General features: G+C 39.7%; 2 protein-coding genes across 2 annotated transcripts in view; one reads left to right on the forward strand and one right to left on the reverse strand.

Annotated features, from left to right (window-relative positions):
- lrfn1 (leucine rich repeat and fibronectin type III domain containing 1) overlaps positions 1-17208 on the reverse strand; it is a 158426-nt gene that overhangs the window by 67623 nt on the left and 73595 nt on the right. The window lies entirely within an intron of this gene.
- LOC123985337 (SH2B adapter protein 3-like) overlaps positions 4269-17208 on the forward strand; it is a 53691-nt gene continuing 40751 nt past the window's right edge. The window contains exons 1-2 of the mRNA XM_046072819.1: positions 4269-4297; positions 4452-4681. Of these exons, the coding sequence (XP_045928775.1) occupies positions 4269-4297; positions 4452-4681 (259 nt within the window). The remainder of the gene's footprint in view (positions 4298-4451; positions 4682-17208) is intronic.

Here is a 17208-nt window from a genome sequence, read left to right on the forward strand (position 1 = left end):
GAAATATGTTGCATTCAACACTGAATGCCATTTCCAATATGTTAAATGCAAGATTTCAAATGCTTGGCAATATGATAAAGAAGCAAAAACAATGCCATTTTCAGCATTTAGCAACGTCTGAATGTGTAACGTCAACCTTGCCTGAAACCGCTTGCTTTGAAAAGCGATTGTTTTCATAGCTCTCTCAGACAGTCATGGTCAGTTGGACTTGGACAGCCTTGCTTAGTCACGCTGACAGAACAGTGCTTCCACAAAACACAAGAAAAGCCCTGTTATGATCCACAGTTACAGCCTCATTTGAACTCCGGCACCAAATGTGCAGAGTTCCATTGTTTGTTTAGCCCCTGAGATGTGTTTGAGTGTTAGCTTTGTGTGTCCAATTATTTACTTCAATATTTGCAGGCCCCATAAATGCCAAAACGATGGGGTGCAAAGAATAAAACTCACCCTGGAATCCTCTTGATGATATTTTATTGGACAGGTCAGCATTTTACCAATGGTTTAAATATGTTTTATCATCGTAGTCACTGGATCTACAGTAACAATTATATCACCGCAGTAGCTAATAATAGCACCCTGCAGCTACCGCTGCAAATACTGTGATCGGAAACAACAGTAAGCCTGTAAAACTGTTGTATCCTATCCATTCATGTCAGCGTATTGACATCCTCGCTGATATTGAAAGGGATTATGTGACTTAAGTCTGCATGTTTTGCATGCCTGAAGAAGTGTTCTACTTGGATGGAAGCTGATCTTGCTGTGCCAGTCAGCTCTGTCTGAATACTGACTTCCTCCTTCGCAGATAATCCCATGAAAAAGACAACTCTTTAATGCCTAACATCCTTAACACAGCTCTCTCAATTCCTTGAATCAGAATTAGCCACCATGGACGCCCAATCCATTTTGTGCCTCACCGTGGACCTTTTCCATATGTCACTGACGATGTGCCGTGAACATGAATCAGGTTCAAAGTGATTGGGATAAAAAGCCATCACTGATAAGGAATGTGTTGGTGAATATTATGGGCACACGGAGGCCCTGTTTGTTGCTGTTAACAATATTCAAACATTTTAAATTCTCTCCTTTCTACAGTATGGATGTGTTTTACAATATAATTCCTTTGCTATTCATCTTATGTTGGATTCAATCACACACATAGCTCAAGCCTCTCTTGGTATTCACTGCAAAAAAAGCTGCAGATTTCAATTAAGATAAATTGGGAAATGCTCTGATAGAAAAGCCACATAAATTCACTGTTTACTGGAAAATTTCAAGAACAGACAATAACCGATTTGTTTTTAAACAGTAATCATGTTTCTTAAATGTATAACTAGAATTTCTGCCCTGGAGTTGTATGCCTCCGCAGACCAGTTAGAGTTTGCATCCATGTCTTTCCAGACTCATATATGATATGTAGCAAATTCTTGGAGGGAATTTAATAAAAAGGTATAAAGTGTATGTTTTGGCTAAATGGAAGTCACTATATGGATCACTATATTGATGATACATATGTATGATTCTAGTGAATAAACATTGTTGAACTGGGATAATCATACATGTATTGTCTAAACAGGTATACATGTACTTGATTACTGTGTAAAGATGGATAATTAGAGAGTATACCTACACAAAAGGTGCTTCTTGTGTTTTCTACTGGCATTTTTAGATGTGAAGCGTGTTTCAATACTTTGTTTGCAGTCAAGTGATTCAGATGATGCTCAAAACTCACAATGATAAGAGCAGCCGGCAGCCCGTACTGTGCTAGTTATTACTTGTTCATTGTGTCGTCTCAGTCAACATGGAAATCTGAAATCCCTCAATTCATTCTTAAATAATGGCAAAAAATCTATTTTGAAGTCAAAATGACCTTTCAAAAGTGTCACCTATTCAGTGTCTGACCAACTGTGAAATATAATCCTGAGTTATGGTGTTGAATAATGGTCAAAAAAGTGTTCTTTCAGGACATTATGATGTCACATAGAAGGGGTAACATTTGGGGTAAAACATGTCATCACTTCATCATCTTAACTTTGTGCGTGCAAATAGACATCTGCATAGGTGTAGGAAGTATGCATTTGTTTTCTGTTTCATGAAGGTCCGTATCTTTAAACATCTGTGTGAAATGTTATCATAATTACTGAGCCAATTCTTGAGTTATGGCCCATAATGTGTTTGTTAAGGTCATTATGAGTGACCTTTGAGTCAAAAGTGTCTCCAATTCACTGTCTGACCAACTGTTAAATATGGTCATCAGTTCTTGAGATTTGGCCTAAAACATATTTTGTGAAGTCACAATGACCATGACCTTTGTCAAATTCATCCTTGAGTCCAAATGTCCAAATTTCTTAAAATAAAGTGTACAAGGTGTGATAACAACCTGAAATCATAATGACATAAAAACACCTCCTTGCTTTGTTATGTTATGTTGAGCTTTCTTTGAGAATTTTCCAAGGGGTCAATACAGACTTTAAACCTTTCATATTCTCCTATATTACATTAAGATATTGTGGAGGGCAGAAACACGAGTCCTCCTTCATATTTTTAGTCCTCTATAAAATGTACAGCAGGGTCCAGTTCATGACATCTGTGCCTGATAAAAATGAAAGAAGAGAGAAAATAAAATAAATATGAGCATGCGTCTGCATGGGCAAATTACATTACTGGGCAAATGCTCTCTATACTATCCACCAGATTGTGAGGAGGTGCAGTGAAAGGCAAAGAGGCTGTGATGAAATAGGACTGCAGTCAAACAGATTGTTTGCTAAGAAATTGCTAAGAAATGTCAATCAAAATGTTATGCCCCCGAGTGCAGTTGGAGTGAGCTCGCCTGCACACAATGCTTACTTATAGTATAAAGAGAAAATATATACAGTTAATTTGCACTTTATAAAGTGGTAACTAATGGGTTTATTAGTGGGTAATGACTAATTTACTGATACTTTATAGATCAGTTATAAGTCATGATTGAGACTTCTATTTCTGGGATGCGAGGTTGTCACAAGTCTGTTGTAGCTACAGGGTGTCTGGGCCACAATCTGTTTATTATCTACTCATTAACATTTAAAGCTGCAGAATAGTTGGATTATTGTAAAAAGCCTTCATCAACAACTTGTTACCATTTATGATGGCTTATTAAAAAACAGATACACATTTCCTTTTATTATATATATATTTTTTAACAGTCTACCATCTAGAATTGATGGTAAACTGTATTTTATTAACTACTTACATTTATTAATCTGGTAAACAAAACGTTATTTATAACTGAACAACACCTAAATGACCACCAATACAGCCATTATAAAGGGTGCTGTATGACAAGGTGGAACGGGTTTTTTTTTTTTTTTTCTTTTAAACCTGTCCTGCCCAGCAGCCTGGTATAGAGTATGATGAGCTGGATACCATATTGTGCCAGACAGATTTTACTGTGAATGTGTCTGTATGTGTTTGTGTGTGTACATGTGTGTGCGCATAAGCCTGTTAAAGAATGTAGTTGTTAGTGAGAGTGGGACGCCCCGACTGTGCCACACCTACCATAGCAACAGGCAGGCAAGAACCCCAGTAGCCAATAGGGGTGGGAGAAAAAAAAAAAAATAGACTCCCAGATGCACGTGGAAGAGTGGAAGAGCAGCGCCCGGACCGACCGCGGCGCGCACACAACATAGACCAGAGCTCACCGCCACCCAGCACCCCACCGCCACGAAGCGAACAACCAAAACGCCCAAATGCCACGCAATCATCAACATCAATGCACAAGTGACGAGCCCAACGCGCGCACTGCGCAAGCACGGCGGCACCCAATGCCCAGCAGCCCCCTGCGAATCCCGCGTGCGAGGTCGGGCAAACAAGAGAGAGCGAGCAGCACAACACGACAGCGAAAGCCAGTGGAGAGAAACACCAGCAGCAAGTCCCAGCCCGGCAGCAAACGCGACGCGCAGGTCACTGTGCACCCACCAATAAAAGTTCGCCGTCCCCCCAACCGCCGGAAAAACTAAGGCCGCCCGCGCCAGCTGACATCCCCCATGCACAGCACGCCCCCAGGCCGCCGTGCAACATCAGCCAAACCAGCAACGAGGCAAAATCAACCAGCTCAGCTGCATGCCACCACCAACCCACCTACCCGTCAAGGGCCGAGAACTCCAGGCACAAGCCCAGAATAAACTGGAGCACAGCCCTGCCCCGCACCCACAATGCACATCCCGAAATCTAACTTTATACTTCAGTAACCAGAGGGGTCCAACAACTGGCCGACAGAGAAATGGGAAAGCATGGATCTGAGGCAAACGAAGCAAACCAGGTACGCAAACTGGTCCCTCCAAGCCAACGAGGAAATGCCTCCCCCGGACTCCACTGCACAAACTAAACGCCCAGCAGCCATCCAGAGACCCTGCACAGGGAAAAAGCACAATGCATCAAGATGCATCGACAATCGCCCTACAATCCCACCGCAGCCCTCCAAACCGCAACCAGATCAAGGGCACCCCCCAAAGTGCAAAGGACCCCAGACCGTATGTGCCGGGGGAAGCTGCACCCCGCTGCGAGGACGAACAGCATAAAGCCGTGCCGGGAAGCTCCCCGCCGCCAGGGAGCGATAACGAGGGAGAACTAGGCCAACAGTCCCCCAGCCCAGCCAGAGGCATCCCGCCCCAGGGTGCAGCAGAGCCAGCAGCCGCCGAGGCCCGTGAACCCGAGGCCGATCTCATCCCCGGACGGGGGCCCAGCCCCCCCAGTCAAGCACCCCCAAGGAGGAGCACCAAAACCTACCCCGACAACACCGCCCATGTGCCCCAGAGACTCCCGAATGCCCCCACTGTGAGAGAGCCGGCAGGGGGAAGCAGCGGGAGCCCCACCCCTGCCGAAGAGGGCCCAGACGATGAGGTGGAACGAGTTTTTAGGTGATATACCTTTTTATGGAGGGGAACAGTTAGAGCAGTAAACTGGTGAATCCACATCCAAAGAAACAAGTACAGAAGGCCACAAATAAATAAAAACAATAAAAGACTAAATTGATTAAACAGATATGAGAATTCAATCTGTCTTCTCATCTAATGTAGTGAAAAAGCAGATAAGCATATGTGCCAAAATGTTGAACTATTCCTTCAAAAAGATGTTCTTCCAAATATCTTTGGAACATGTCCTCATACCTACACGACAAAATCGGTAGGCTGTCAATTCTCCCCAAAACACCATATATGACCATTCCCCAAAACAACATATAGGACTGTTGGAAAGTACTAGTCTGGTTAGTACTCGTTTGGTTAGATTTAGGCAACAAAACTACTTGGTTAGGTTTAGGAAAAGATCATGGTTTCCGTTAAAATAAATACGTTATTTAAGTCACATAATGTGAATTCACTCACGTGATGCATCTAACTCACATAATGTTATTTAAAGGTATGGTAAGCGATTCTAATCCAATACTAAAGTCTTATAGTTTATTTGCCAGCCTATAGAACCTTATTGTGAACCCGGAAATGTTGAGTACCACAATGTTTTATGCTAGAAATGTATAGTATGGGTCCCCAGTATAGTGAAACTGCCTGATGCTAACTAGCACTTGTTGGGCAATTAGTATAATTAGCATAATTAGCATAAAGTAGCATAATCACATCTATGGACAATATTTCAGACAGTGCTTGGTCGATTTGGACAATCTTGGAGTGATTTTGTGGGTTCTTGAAGATGTTGAATCCATTTCTGACATTCAAAACTCATTTCTCAAAACTCAAAATGGCCATTTAAACAGTAAATTGTCATATTTCAACTCCTGGTGGACCAATTTTTATGGCGTTTTTTTAAAATTGTGATTACATTTTTGGGTCTTAGTGTCATAAGTGTGAATGTGAATGTGGTAGCAGTTCAAGACAAACGTAATTCATGGTAATTAATATATCAATAGTTCATCATTTGGAATGCCTAACAGTTACTCTACTCATAGATGCTTTGATGGAAGACAGTTCATGTAGGCTTATCTTTAAGTTATCTGTAGATCTCTATTTTAATTTTACTTGTCTTAATAATCACTAGAATTGGCAATCACGATCAGCTTTTTCCTAATGTAATATATAAAAAATAGAGCCCAACTGATATGGGTTTTTGGGGGCCGACGCCGATATTAAAGTGAAAAAGAGCCAATTTATGAGCCGATATTTAGATTTAGAGAATGATTTGGATAGTAGACCCCTTTACTGTATAAACTACACTTAGAACAGGCCAATATTGAAAGCTGGTATGTATGTGGGCTATAAAACCTGCTATTAAATTGGATTATGTTAATAAAATAGATTACAGTCTCAAAAAGTGAACATGTAAACAACTGCACATCAATAAATATTTGTTGCTGGAATGTGCAACTTTCTCTATGTGTAAACAGAGAGAGAATAAGCATGTGTATTTCACATGTAGCATTCACTACACTTCACAATGTAGCATATTCACATCCCTTTACCAGCACTCTTCTAACCAAAGCTATGAGAAACCATTTCTCATCATCTGTCTAAATCATGTCTTCTATGATACAGTGAGCTGCTGTTGAATGCATCTAATACAACATGACTCTCTACGTTTCACATCTACAACGTCACAAAAAGACCCTTGTAGAGAGAGCTGCTGTAACGTTATGTGATTTTAGAGAATATTTAGAAGTGATGAACAAGGTACAAATGTGGACAGTTCACTAGAACAGCCACACTGTTTCAGAATAAATCTACAGTTACGTTTGTCATCAGCGCAGCTTCCAACACCCAGCTAAAGTTAACGTAACATTAACCTGCTGTGAGCTGCTAGGAAGCCAGGGGAGTGCAGTGAAAAACGGGAGGGTTAGCAAGTCATGAATGTTTTCCCGGAGAAGAGAAGTGATTGGGTCTGTTTTTATTATAATTATTTAAGTCATGTAATTAACGTGACGAAAGACCGACTCACCACTAACACATCCCTCTGCGTGTTTGGTTTCTACATGCTGAAGTAAGCTCTGGTAAACTCCGGTCACCTGATTTTTTTTGTGGTGAGGCAGTGTTGTTAACAGGGGAGCTGCAGCTGGTTGCCCTCTGTGGGCAAACTATGCAACATCCATGACATGAGTGAAGGATCTGACTCTATGGCTGTATTCGAAACCGCCTACTATACTAGTAGTACGTACTGATTTGGCCCAAATGTAGTATGTAGTATGCAAACAAAAGCAAAATCTGCAGTATTTTTCAAAAATGCCCGGATGGCGTACTGATTCGGGAAATATCTGCAGTATGCATCGGACCAGTCTACCTCGCGTACTGTGGCCCATAATGTAAAGCGCTAGAACTGCTAGAACTAACAACAACCCGTGTTTTCTTTAGAGGAAAACAACAGAACTTGTTTTACAATTTTCACACTCTGTTTCATCACTAAATCGACTTCTAACAAGTTTTGAGGCGAGAAATCAACTGTGTAGATTTTAAATATGGACAGTTTTATGAAAATTGTTGGCGAATCGAGAAAATGCTCGAACATTTTCGGAGCTGAGAAGCTTGGCCAGCCCGCGGGGTTAGCTAACGAGCTAGCAAGTCAGCTCACAGAGCCCCCTGGTCCTCACGCCAGCTCACTGAGCTCACAGCCACACAGAGCGCTGCAGCCAACGCACCAGACGAGTCGAGCAACGAAACGTCTTCCAGTATCTTCAACCAAGTCCAGTTGCCCTTGATTTTAACCTTCGTTGGATTTATTATTATCATTATTCTAAATAGACATTACATTGTTAGTGTAATGTTACAGTTGTGGTTATAGTGCTTGCTTTTTATTTGCTTTTATTTTATATAATTCTTATTTATGCACCGATATACTGAAGCAAACATCTGCTACAGGTCGGCTGCAGCCTTGTTCTCATATATAAGATTTAAAAGAGTATGTTTTAAGCGTAATTACATTTATATTTGTCTTATTGTTCCAATTTTGAAAATTTTTGCTGCATAATAAATCTATTTAACAGTTTCATACTTCATACTATACCTCATACAGTATGCAGTATACAGTACATACTTCATACTGCGGTTGCCAGTAGTATGAAGTAGGTGGTTCCGAATACAGCCTATGTTTCTTTTTTAATTGTCATATATCTACCGTTATAAACGGCCAATGCCGATTAAATGCAATTAGCTCATATCGGCCGATAATATTCTCTCTAGGCTCTAATAAAAAACCTAGTGAATTATTCCCCAGATTTATAGTTAGTTATAGTTAGAGTGCTACGGGAAAACTCCCTACCACTCACCACAGAGACTACTACCCTCCACCATATCATAAACGGTCAGGTGGCAGAAAGGTCTGTGTGAGATGCATTGAAGATCAGACATGAGCACACTGTTCTTTTCTTCATTTCCTGGGAGATTCCACGTGCCCCTCTCAAATAAGGTGGTGACAATGAAATTCAAGACAAAAGGATTCAAGGTCAATTGGAAGATCATGTGACCTTGAGGTGTTTGCCCAGCTGCTGGTGATGGGGAGCAAGAGAAAAATGGAGCGTTCTGCCCTCTTTGACTATAAGCTAGGCCTGGTCACTGTATCCGTTGTCGATGAGTATTGATGCCTCAGAAAGGGTAACAAGTCTGTGATCGTCCAGAGTCTTGGAATCCTTGTCGAAGGGAAGGCGAGAAGGAAGGACAGGAAGTCATCATGCCTGTTGGATATTAACAGCTGTAGCTACAGTGCAGGGCTAAAGCCATTTGTAAAAGCAAAGAGCAGCTGCCCAGCTGCAGGCCTGGCCTGTACCAGCTATTTCTTCTGCAAAGGCTACGATAGTAAAGGCAACCCGCTCACACACTCACAGCAAGAAGAGCAGGACGATAAGAATGTAGAGTCTGGAGATGAAGTTAAAAACAGAGCAGAGGATGAGGTTGATGATGCGGATATTGTTTTCTAACAGTGGAGAGTAGAGCCCTGCATGGGCCCAAAACTCCAGCCCTAGCCCGGCCCTGGCCCGTAGTGTTGAAACCCGTCCTAGCCCCAGTTATAACACATTGTGTAACTAGTGGACATAGTTTTCTGCTCTGAAAATTATGGGTATACATACTTGTGTTTTAAAACCTCTTCCAGGACTCATGTTCTACCTGTTAGACAATGTTTTACTTGTATTATACACCATTCTCTCTTTTTTTGAGAATATTATTTAGCCATAGTCATATTATTCTAATTTGGTATGGTACTTGTCTTTGTTACCTCCAATACCTAATTGTGAAAACAATTGTGTTCATAAATATCCTATAATTTATAACCAAGTTAAAGTTATTTCAATTAATTCAAATATAGAAGTTATCTGTTTATTCCAATTGATTCAGCGTCCTCAAAAATCAAAAGGAGTTGAGAAATGGCCACTTCTGGTTGAAACTGCAATTTAGAATTTTTGGAGAAGGAGATAGACAGATCAAAGCATCCATGAGTAACTGTTAGGCACTCCAAATATTAACTGTTGATGTATTAATGACTGTGAATATCTTGATCTCCTACCATGATATTTTAACAATTTGAACTATGGTTTAGAAGTATAGCGATATATGTAAAAAAACTAAAATTAAAAATGCACTACAGACTGTAATCATTATCTGCCATCCGCCATCAAAATTGGTCAAACTGAAAATGTCAGAAATGGATTCATTTCTAGCAAAAAACTTAACTCAACATACTCAACATTTCTGGGTTCACCTTGCTGGCAAGTAGACTATTATCAAATATAGCGAATTTGTCAACCACCACAAGGTAAAGGACACATAAAAGCAGGTACAAAGAACTAAACTAACTTTAAAAGTTAGTTTGTTCTCAAAATATCCAAGCTGACACCTTTACATTAGGACACAGGATATATACTGTACCAATGAGCATTACATCTAGAGAATATATATATTAGTGCTGGGCAACTATTGATATTTTAAATCGTGATTAATCACATGATTTTCTGCAATTAATCGCGAAAATCTTGCATGATTAAATCTGTTTTCTGAATGGGTAGCTTATCAGCAGAAACATTTTCTTTTATCAGGGAGCAGCATAAACAGTCTATGTTCAGTAGCAAGTCTCCCTGTAAGTGGTTGCTTCACGCACACGCCCACCTGCTGCCGAAGTTTAACTTTTTCTTCTCCCACATGCTGCATCCAACATAGTCTGCCGAAGCCTCCTTCTGCCGCTGCTGGTTTGGGTGAGATGATCAACATCCCACCCCTGCTGTGACCCATGGTTTGACTGTATGTGTATTCAGGGCCAGTGAGCAAAGGACTTTCAAAATAATAATAATAAAAACTGCGTTAATGTGCGATAAAATTATTCGGCTTTAATTAATTAATGCGTAAGGCAAAAGGCATTTATTAATTAATTAACGCATTAACGTGCCCAGCCTTAATATATATATATATGAAAGACTAATGTGACACTGCAACCTGCATTTCAAACAACAAAAATAATAATCTTAAAAAATGAGTACTATACTTTAAACACTTTAAAAGCAGTTGTGTTTTGTGTCTTCATGTTAAATGGCTGCATACGTAGCATTACCATATACTGTACTGTATATATACTCTACCCTTTCAAAAGCTCTTGTGCAATTTTCTTTTGTTTTCTTCCATGTCACAATGTAATTTAAGACTGATGTAACCTTGCAATGGATTATCTCCCGGTTTACATACCCTGTTGACATCTTTAGTGCTGGCTCTGGCACCATTTCATTATTTTTATTCAAATGCAATTTTAGCATAAGGGAATAATAAAAAACAAATACAGTATGAATCAATAAAGTCCAATCAAACATTAGAGCTTATGGTAATCTATAGCAAGCAAAATATGTGCTAAAATATTATATACTATCAAGCAACGATGCAGATGCTTTTAATCCATATGCATATGGTGTGCAATGTTTTCAGTCAATTTAAATCATAATGAAAAGAAAAATTACAAATCATAGCTCCTCCTAAGACAGAAAAAAACCATCTTTAAGCCTCGTGAAAAACCTTCAGGCACATTCACATAAATGAGGTCAAATGTGGTTAGTAACAGTTCATTGCAACCCAACATTAACCAACCACTATATGCTTTTCTGCATAGTTTTTAGTCCACAAATCCAAACTAGATGGCTTTGTATTATGCTTCCTTTGACCAATGCGAACAAGGGACAAGGGTGTTGGGAAAAGATAATATAGGCTTGCTTAATAGCTGTGTTTCAAAAGTAATTGATGTGTTGAACAATAATAACTGAGAACGAATTGTATTTTAAGTGTGGACATAGAGTAAACCTATTTTATCTTTATTGTCAAAATAAGTAATAGCTGGACAAAGCATTATTCGCTGCATAGACCCAAAGCCGTTGAGGCAGTTGGTGTTAGGTTGTAATTTGAGCAGCACTTGACAGCATCCATTATTTATGACAGTGCCCTCTACATATGCTAACAGGCACATTAAATAACATGGTTAGCCAGTTGTGTTTTATTTTTCTGGAGGCATCTTGAACGGGCCGGCACAAAACAAGAACTGCACACACCGAGCTACTTATCATTAATTTGTCACCATTTACATTTTGGTTAGAAAGAGGAATCTAATTATGTAACCCAAGCCATATTTTATCCCTTACGGGAATAACCAGTGAAATAAGACTCTGCAGAGTTTAAAGCTAGATTTCAGATTGGTGTCATTGGAGTTAATCCCATTATGGGGGCAAATAGGAGCCAGGGTGAAAGAACGGATATGTATACAGAGAAAATGGGATAAGTGCAGAGATTCAGCCAACCAAGCTATGTAGGGGTGAACTCACGGTTTAATGGATTAAACCCAGTCAAGCCGTGATGATTAACCTGACCCCCTTGTTGGAGAGTTGCCCCCTTACACCTCAAAGCTTGGGAAATATGTGTCTGTTCTCGAGCCCGATCATGGCAGGTTTGAATCCAAACCATCCTGCAATCATGGCCACCAGACAAGGCCCTTGGACACCCCGCAGATCCATCTGTGAAAGGCAGATGACGGGGGAGTTTGACTCGTACAACACACCACGCCATGACTCACAGATGGGAGCCAGCTCAGGCAGGATTTGTCACCATAATGGGAATGGTGTCTGTATATGTGTACTGCATGTGTGCGCATGTGCTTGTGTGTATGCACATCTTGTGAGGGTGTCTGTGAGCACAAAAATATATGTGTGGTGAGACTCTGGTGTTGACTTTCAGCGGAAAGGGGGTAGGTGGAGAAGAGGCGCTTTGACAAGTGTGTGATGCATGCTCCTGTGACGGCAGCAGCCATCGGAGAGCAGTGGGTTGAAAGAGAATGATAACCCAGACAGGAGGGGTTTACCACGACCTCTGTCACTGGCCCTACCCACAGTTCAGTAAGGCCCTCGATACATAGCCTTTTAAATGTACACTAGAGTATAATACTGGCTTTTGGGATTTTTTAAAGCAGTGTGAAGACCTTTATTTAAAAACTACAGATTTAGATCTAAAATAATGTATAGACAACACAGGTTGTGCTTTTAACAAATGACAACTGAATTCACAAGTTCATTGAAAGCAGACCTGTTCCTGAAGGGTTACAGCCTCTCTTCCTTTAAATTCAAATGTACTGTACTAACATAGTGTTTCACTTGTGAGTTCCACAACAGCTGCTCTTCACATTGGCTCCCACTATCTGCACAAATACGACAAACAAGTAAATCAATGTTACAGCTCTCTCTCAGTGTTACAGCACTCCTTATCAAGTTGAAGAGCAGACAGCCAAGTTATTATACCTTGTTTTCACTTTCAATTTAGCATTTATGAGGTAAAATATGGCAAACTGTAAACAGATGGAGATTATTTTGTATGAGTTGAGTTGTAGTGCTAACAATTACCATCCTACCATGACCAGTGATGATAATTGCTGAGCGAGAATGGGCCTAATCTATTCTGTCAATCTCCTGCGTGCAAAAAGACATCTGCATAGGTGTAGGAAGTGTGCGTTTGTTTTCTGTTTCATGAAGGTCTATTCATCTATTTTGCATTGTTCTTCCCAGAGCCGTCTAAGCTATCCATTTATAAAATGTGAAATGATGAGATTTCATCTTTTAGCAAATCCTGTTACTGGAAAGGTTTCCGGTAGGAATGCATACGTTACGGCTTATAGTATAAGTGTACAGTCCTACCAGTCTAACCAGAAAAAACAGGCAAATGCAATAAACATTACCATAATATTCAAGTTTTATCTTTGCATTTTCAAAGTGACTTTGTTCAGGTCAACGATCTGGCTCTCAGTGAAGGAGAAAGACCAAGATCCTCTCTTCATTGACTTCTTCCTCCAGAGACACCATGCACTTACAGTCAAGCAATGAACGCTTCAATGCCTTCAGTCGACTCAAACAGCACTTCTACGTCTGCACAATGCTCATGGGAATAGTCAGGTAAAACCATTATATAATCAGGTTTGTCACTACAAACAAGGAATGTTGAATCTAGGACAACTTAACATTATGCTCTGTGAATACGCTTTTGTATATGTACATTACGATTGACAGTAGGTAATGAGATATATGACTCCCAGGCAACAAAACATTCCACATGTGGGTGTTAAATGTAGTAATGTTTCTAAATACGTATTTGACTTTTGAGGAATATTTCTTAATTTTACCAGTGTTCCTTTTCACAAAATGTAACTACGAGGACAAAAAAATAGCAGGAATGGATGTTTTGAAAAGCATAGTGATGGTAATGCATTTAAAGAATGTTTGGCAGCCAACTCTCAAGACTATGAGTTTCCTATAAGACTTAGCACAAGCAGATTCAAATCAACCCAATATGATGTTCACATGACAGATTACCAATCTCAAGAAAGTTTCAAGTTTCTGTTTTGCTTTGTTGAGAAGCAAATGGTTGGTAGTAATGCAGAGTAAATATCATTCATAGTAAATGGACTAAGAATGCTCAATTAGTCAATCGCTGCTGTGCAGGCTAATAAGAGATGCCTGAACATGCCTTTAGCTCCTTGACATTAACAAACTGAGACACCAGCTATCTACAGTCAACATGGACATGGAGTTCAGCAATGGCTTAAAAAATCCCACAGTGATTTAACTGATATCCTAACATACACAGCTGCTCGATAACATTGTTTTACAACATTGGACAGTTCATATATGTCTATAGAAAGCAACAGTGGGCCCTTTCTAAATAATAGTCTATTCAAAATTGTACAAATTAGGATATTTAGGATTAAACAATGCTTACTAATACTACAAATGTATCATCTTCTGTAGCTGTGCGAGAATACCACCACAATGAAACAGGTTTTAGCACACAAGTTGGATTTGCTCACACTATGACCTAACCAAATATGAAAGCAGTAAACGCCATTTTATGACTGTTTCATCGACTGCATGACAGTAAGTGGCATTAAACGTTGTCTGAATCAAGGTTCAAAATAATCATACAGTACATTACTATCCATATTTTCTGGACAATTATGGAAAATGAGGGTGAAGGCTCTTTTCCAGTTAGTGTGTATCCTCACCTAGCTAGTTTCTCATTGTAGATGGAAGACATATGTTAACCATATGACTGGCTCATGGGATTATATGATAATATGAAATAGTGGAGAGGCACCATTTATTCAACATTGCTTGGAGGGAGAGAGGACAGGGCATCTCTCCTGACCAATGGAGGTGCAAACAAACATAACAGGATCATGTGTGATGTGAGAACTAAAGGGTAATGTCAGTATTTTTTAACCTGGACCTTATTTTCCTATGTTTTGTGTCTATGTGACTAATGGGAACAATATTTTTAACATTAAAATTGGTCCAGTATTGAGCAACTGCACTACAGTCAGTAGTAGCAAGACAGGGTTGCAATATAAGGCTCAGATTGTTAGGATAAGTGTCTGACAACATTGTGGAAAAGATCCCTACAGAGAGAGTGTTTTAAAGAGTAAGATCCTTGTTGTTTAACCAGTAACAGTTATATATACTATATTGCTCTTGTTAAAGCCACCAGATTTCATTGATAAAAACAGCAATTTTACCTTGCAGCACACAGGAGTTGCTGGTCTTTCTCTGCCTCAGTGAGTAGTTTGTTTGTGTTATTTTGTGTCTTTGTTGTTTTTGTTTGTTTTATTGTGTGACTTTGTTGTATTTGTTTGTCTGTGTTATTGTGTGACTTAACACAACACACAACACAAGTCACACAATAACAAACAAACCAATCGCGGCAGTGGTAGACCAGAGAAGTAAAATTACTATTTTTGTCAAGGGAGTCTGGTGGCTTTGATGAGATCGATGTAGAGACTGTTTCTGGCTAAACAAAAAGGATGTTATTCTCTAAAAAAAGGTCTATCTCTATAGGGATCCTTTCCATAATGTTGTCAGACACTTATCACAATTCAAACACTGCAACTGTAAATGCATAACAATACTTTTCATCTTCAAATTAAAGCATGCAGCAGCACTTACAACATCCAAGAGTCTAAAAAAAGAAGAGAAAAATCTCTCTGACATAAGTGACTGTTACAAATGATTATTATGTGCAAATATTTTTGAAGACTACACAAATCAACTAAATACAAATTAGATGTTTGATTCACTGATCTGAGTGACACTTGCAGCTCACCTTAGTCAACTCAATAAAAAACTAAAGCCAAAAAAACTGTCTCTGTTGAGTTCTATTTATAAATGTTAATGGCAGCCTGTCATTGAAGTTAGATTCTCTCAGGCACAGAATTCACCCTGAAATTTAACGTACGTTTTTACCATAAACTACAACATGTAGGCCTATTAAGGCAGAGAGTGTTGAGTTAGGCGAGTAAGTAAAGTAAATAAAATATTCAAGCGATGCAAAGCTCTGAATCCATACTGTTGTCTGACCTGTGAGATGACCTGCACAGCATACTGAGTGAATTTTGTGGTTTTATTTACTCCATAGCTGGGCTGCTGCTGCTGCGGTAAGTTTTCAAGCCTGATAAATGACTGTGTAGTTTGAATGGACTCAATACTTAATAAATCTTAACCATTCCCTTGAAATCTGAGTGGTTGCACCAGACCATAAACATCTTTTCACACAATGCCCTCCAAACTTCAGGAGAATGGCCAGCTTTGAGTATATTGTGTGTTTTGTTTGAGGATTGTAATGCTCAACCTGAGGGCACACATCCCCACCCACAACAATATCGCATCTTCACAGCCCGGAAGAAGGCCTTACTCTCTCAACACAGCTTCTGTGTGAAATGTAGCTTAAAATTTAAGAAATCCTTATGCCTATTAAAATCAATTAAAACACTTAAGAAAACCCAGACAGTTTGCTGTTCATGAAATTATAAGTAAGCCTCATTAAGTCTATGAAAACGTCAATCCTAATATAAACCCATAGAGTTGATCAAAAGGTGCATACGTGGCTTGGATATCCTGCTGGTCAAATCCCCATGAAATTGACTTTCAGGCTCACTTTCAATTTATGTTCTCAGCCAACATAGTGTCTCTCTGAAGGGAACTAAAAAGGGATGAAAGTTGGCATCTGTCTGCCATGGAATCAAGATACCCTGTCGCACTCCGACAGCAGTGTTAAAACGCCTGGGACGACAAGGAATGAAAAATCTTCTTTGACAATTTCTGCTGCAGATTCCAGAGGAGCTGCTGCATATGCAAACAATTGCAGATACCGTAAATGATACACCTTGTATGTCTGAGAAAAGAGCGGTGTGGGTGTAGCACTAATGGAGCACTCTTCTGACAGGCAGTTCTTTCAGTTGTCTTATGAAAGCAAACTGAATGAGGTGAATACAGTGGTGTGTTTGCAACAACATGAAAAGACTTAAGACTTTTATTCCGAAAATCACTCCAGTTTGTTTTAAGTTTGCCTACTTACAGAATAATGTGTCTGGTCTCACTCTCTACCGTATCAAAACGTTAAATGTTAGAGTAATCAACATACTTCAGCATTAGCCACTTAACCGCTTTCTTCTTGTGACTGTTATTTTCAAAATGCCACTTTTCCATCCCTTGTCTAACACCACACGCTGTCACAGTCAGATACTGCTCATTTCAGCATAGTAAGTCACACTTCCCATAAGCTTAGTGGCTGCAACTCCACTGATGACTATGTGTGTTGAATACAGCTTAAACAATGACCACATAAGGCAAATTAGTCCATTAATCATCACTAAATAGACCATTCTTTTATCCTGCAGAAGCAGTCATGTTGTCAAGAGTCAAACTGAAAGAACTGGAGTATGTTGAGGCATGTTGGC

This window comes from Micropterus dolomieu, linkage group LG17 (assembly GCF_021292245.1).
Source record: "Micropterus dolomieu isolate WLL.071019.BEF.003 ecotype Adirondacks linkage group LG17, ASM2129224v1, whole genome shotgun sequence".
In the NCBI taxonomy this organism is placed as follows: Eukaryota; Metazoa; Chordata; class Actinopteri; order Centrarchiformes; family Centrarchidae; genus Micropterus; species Micropterus dolomieu.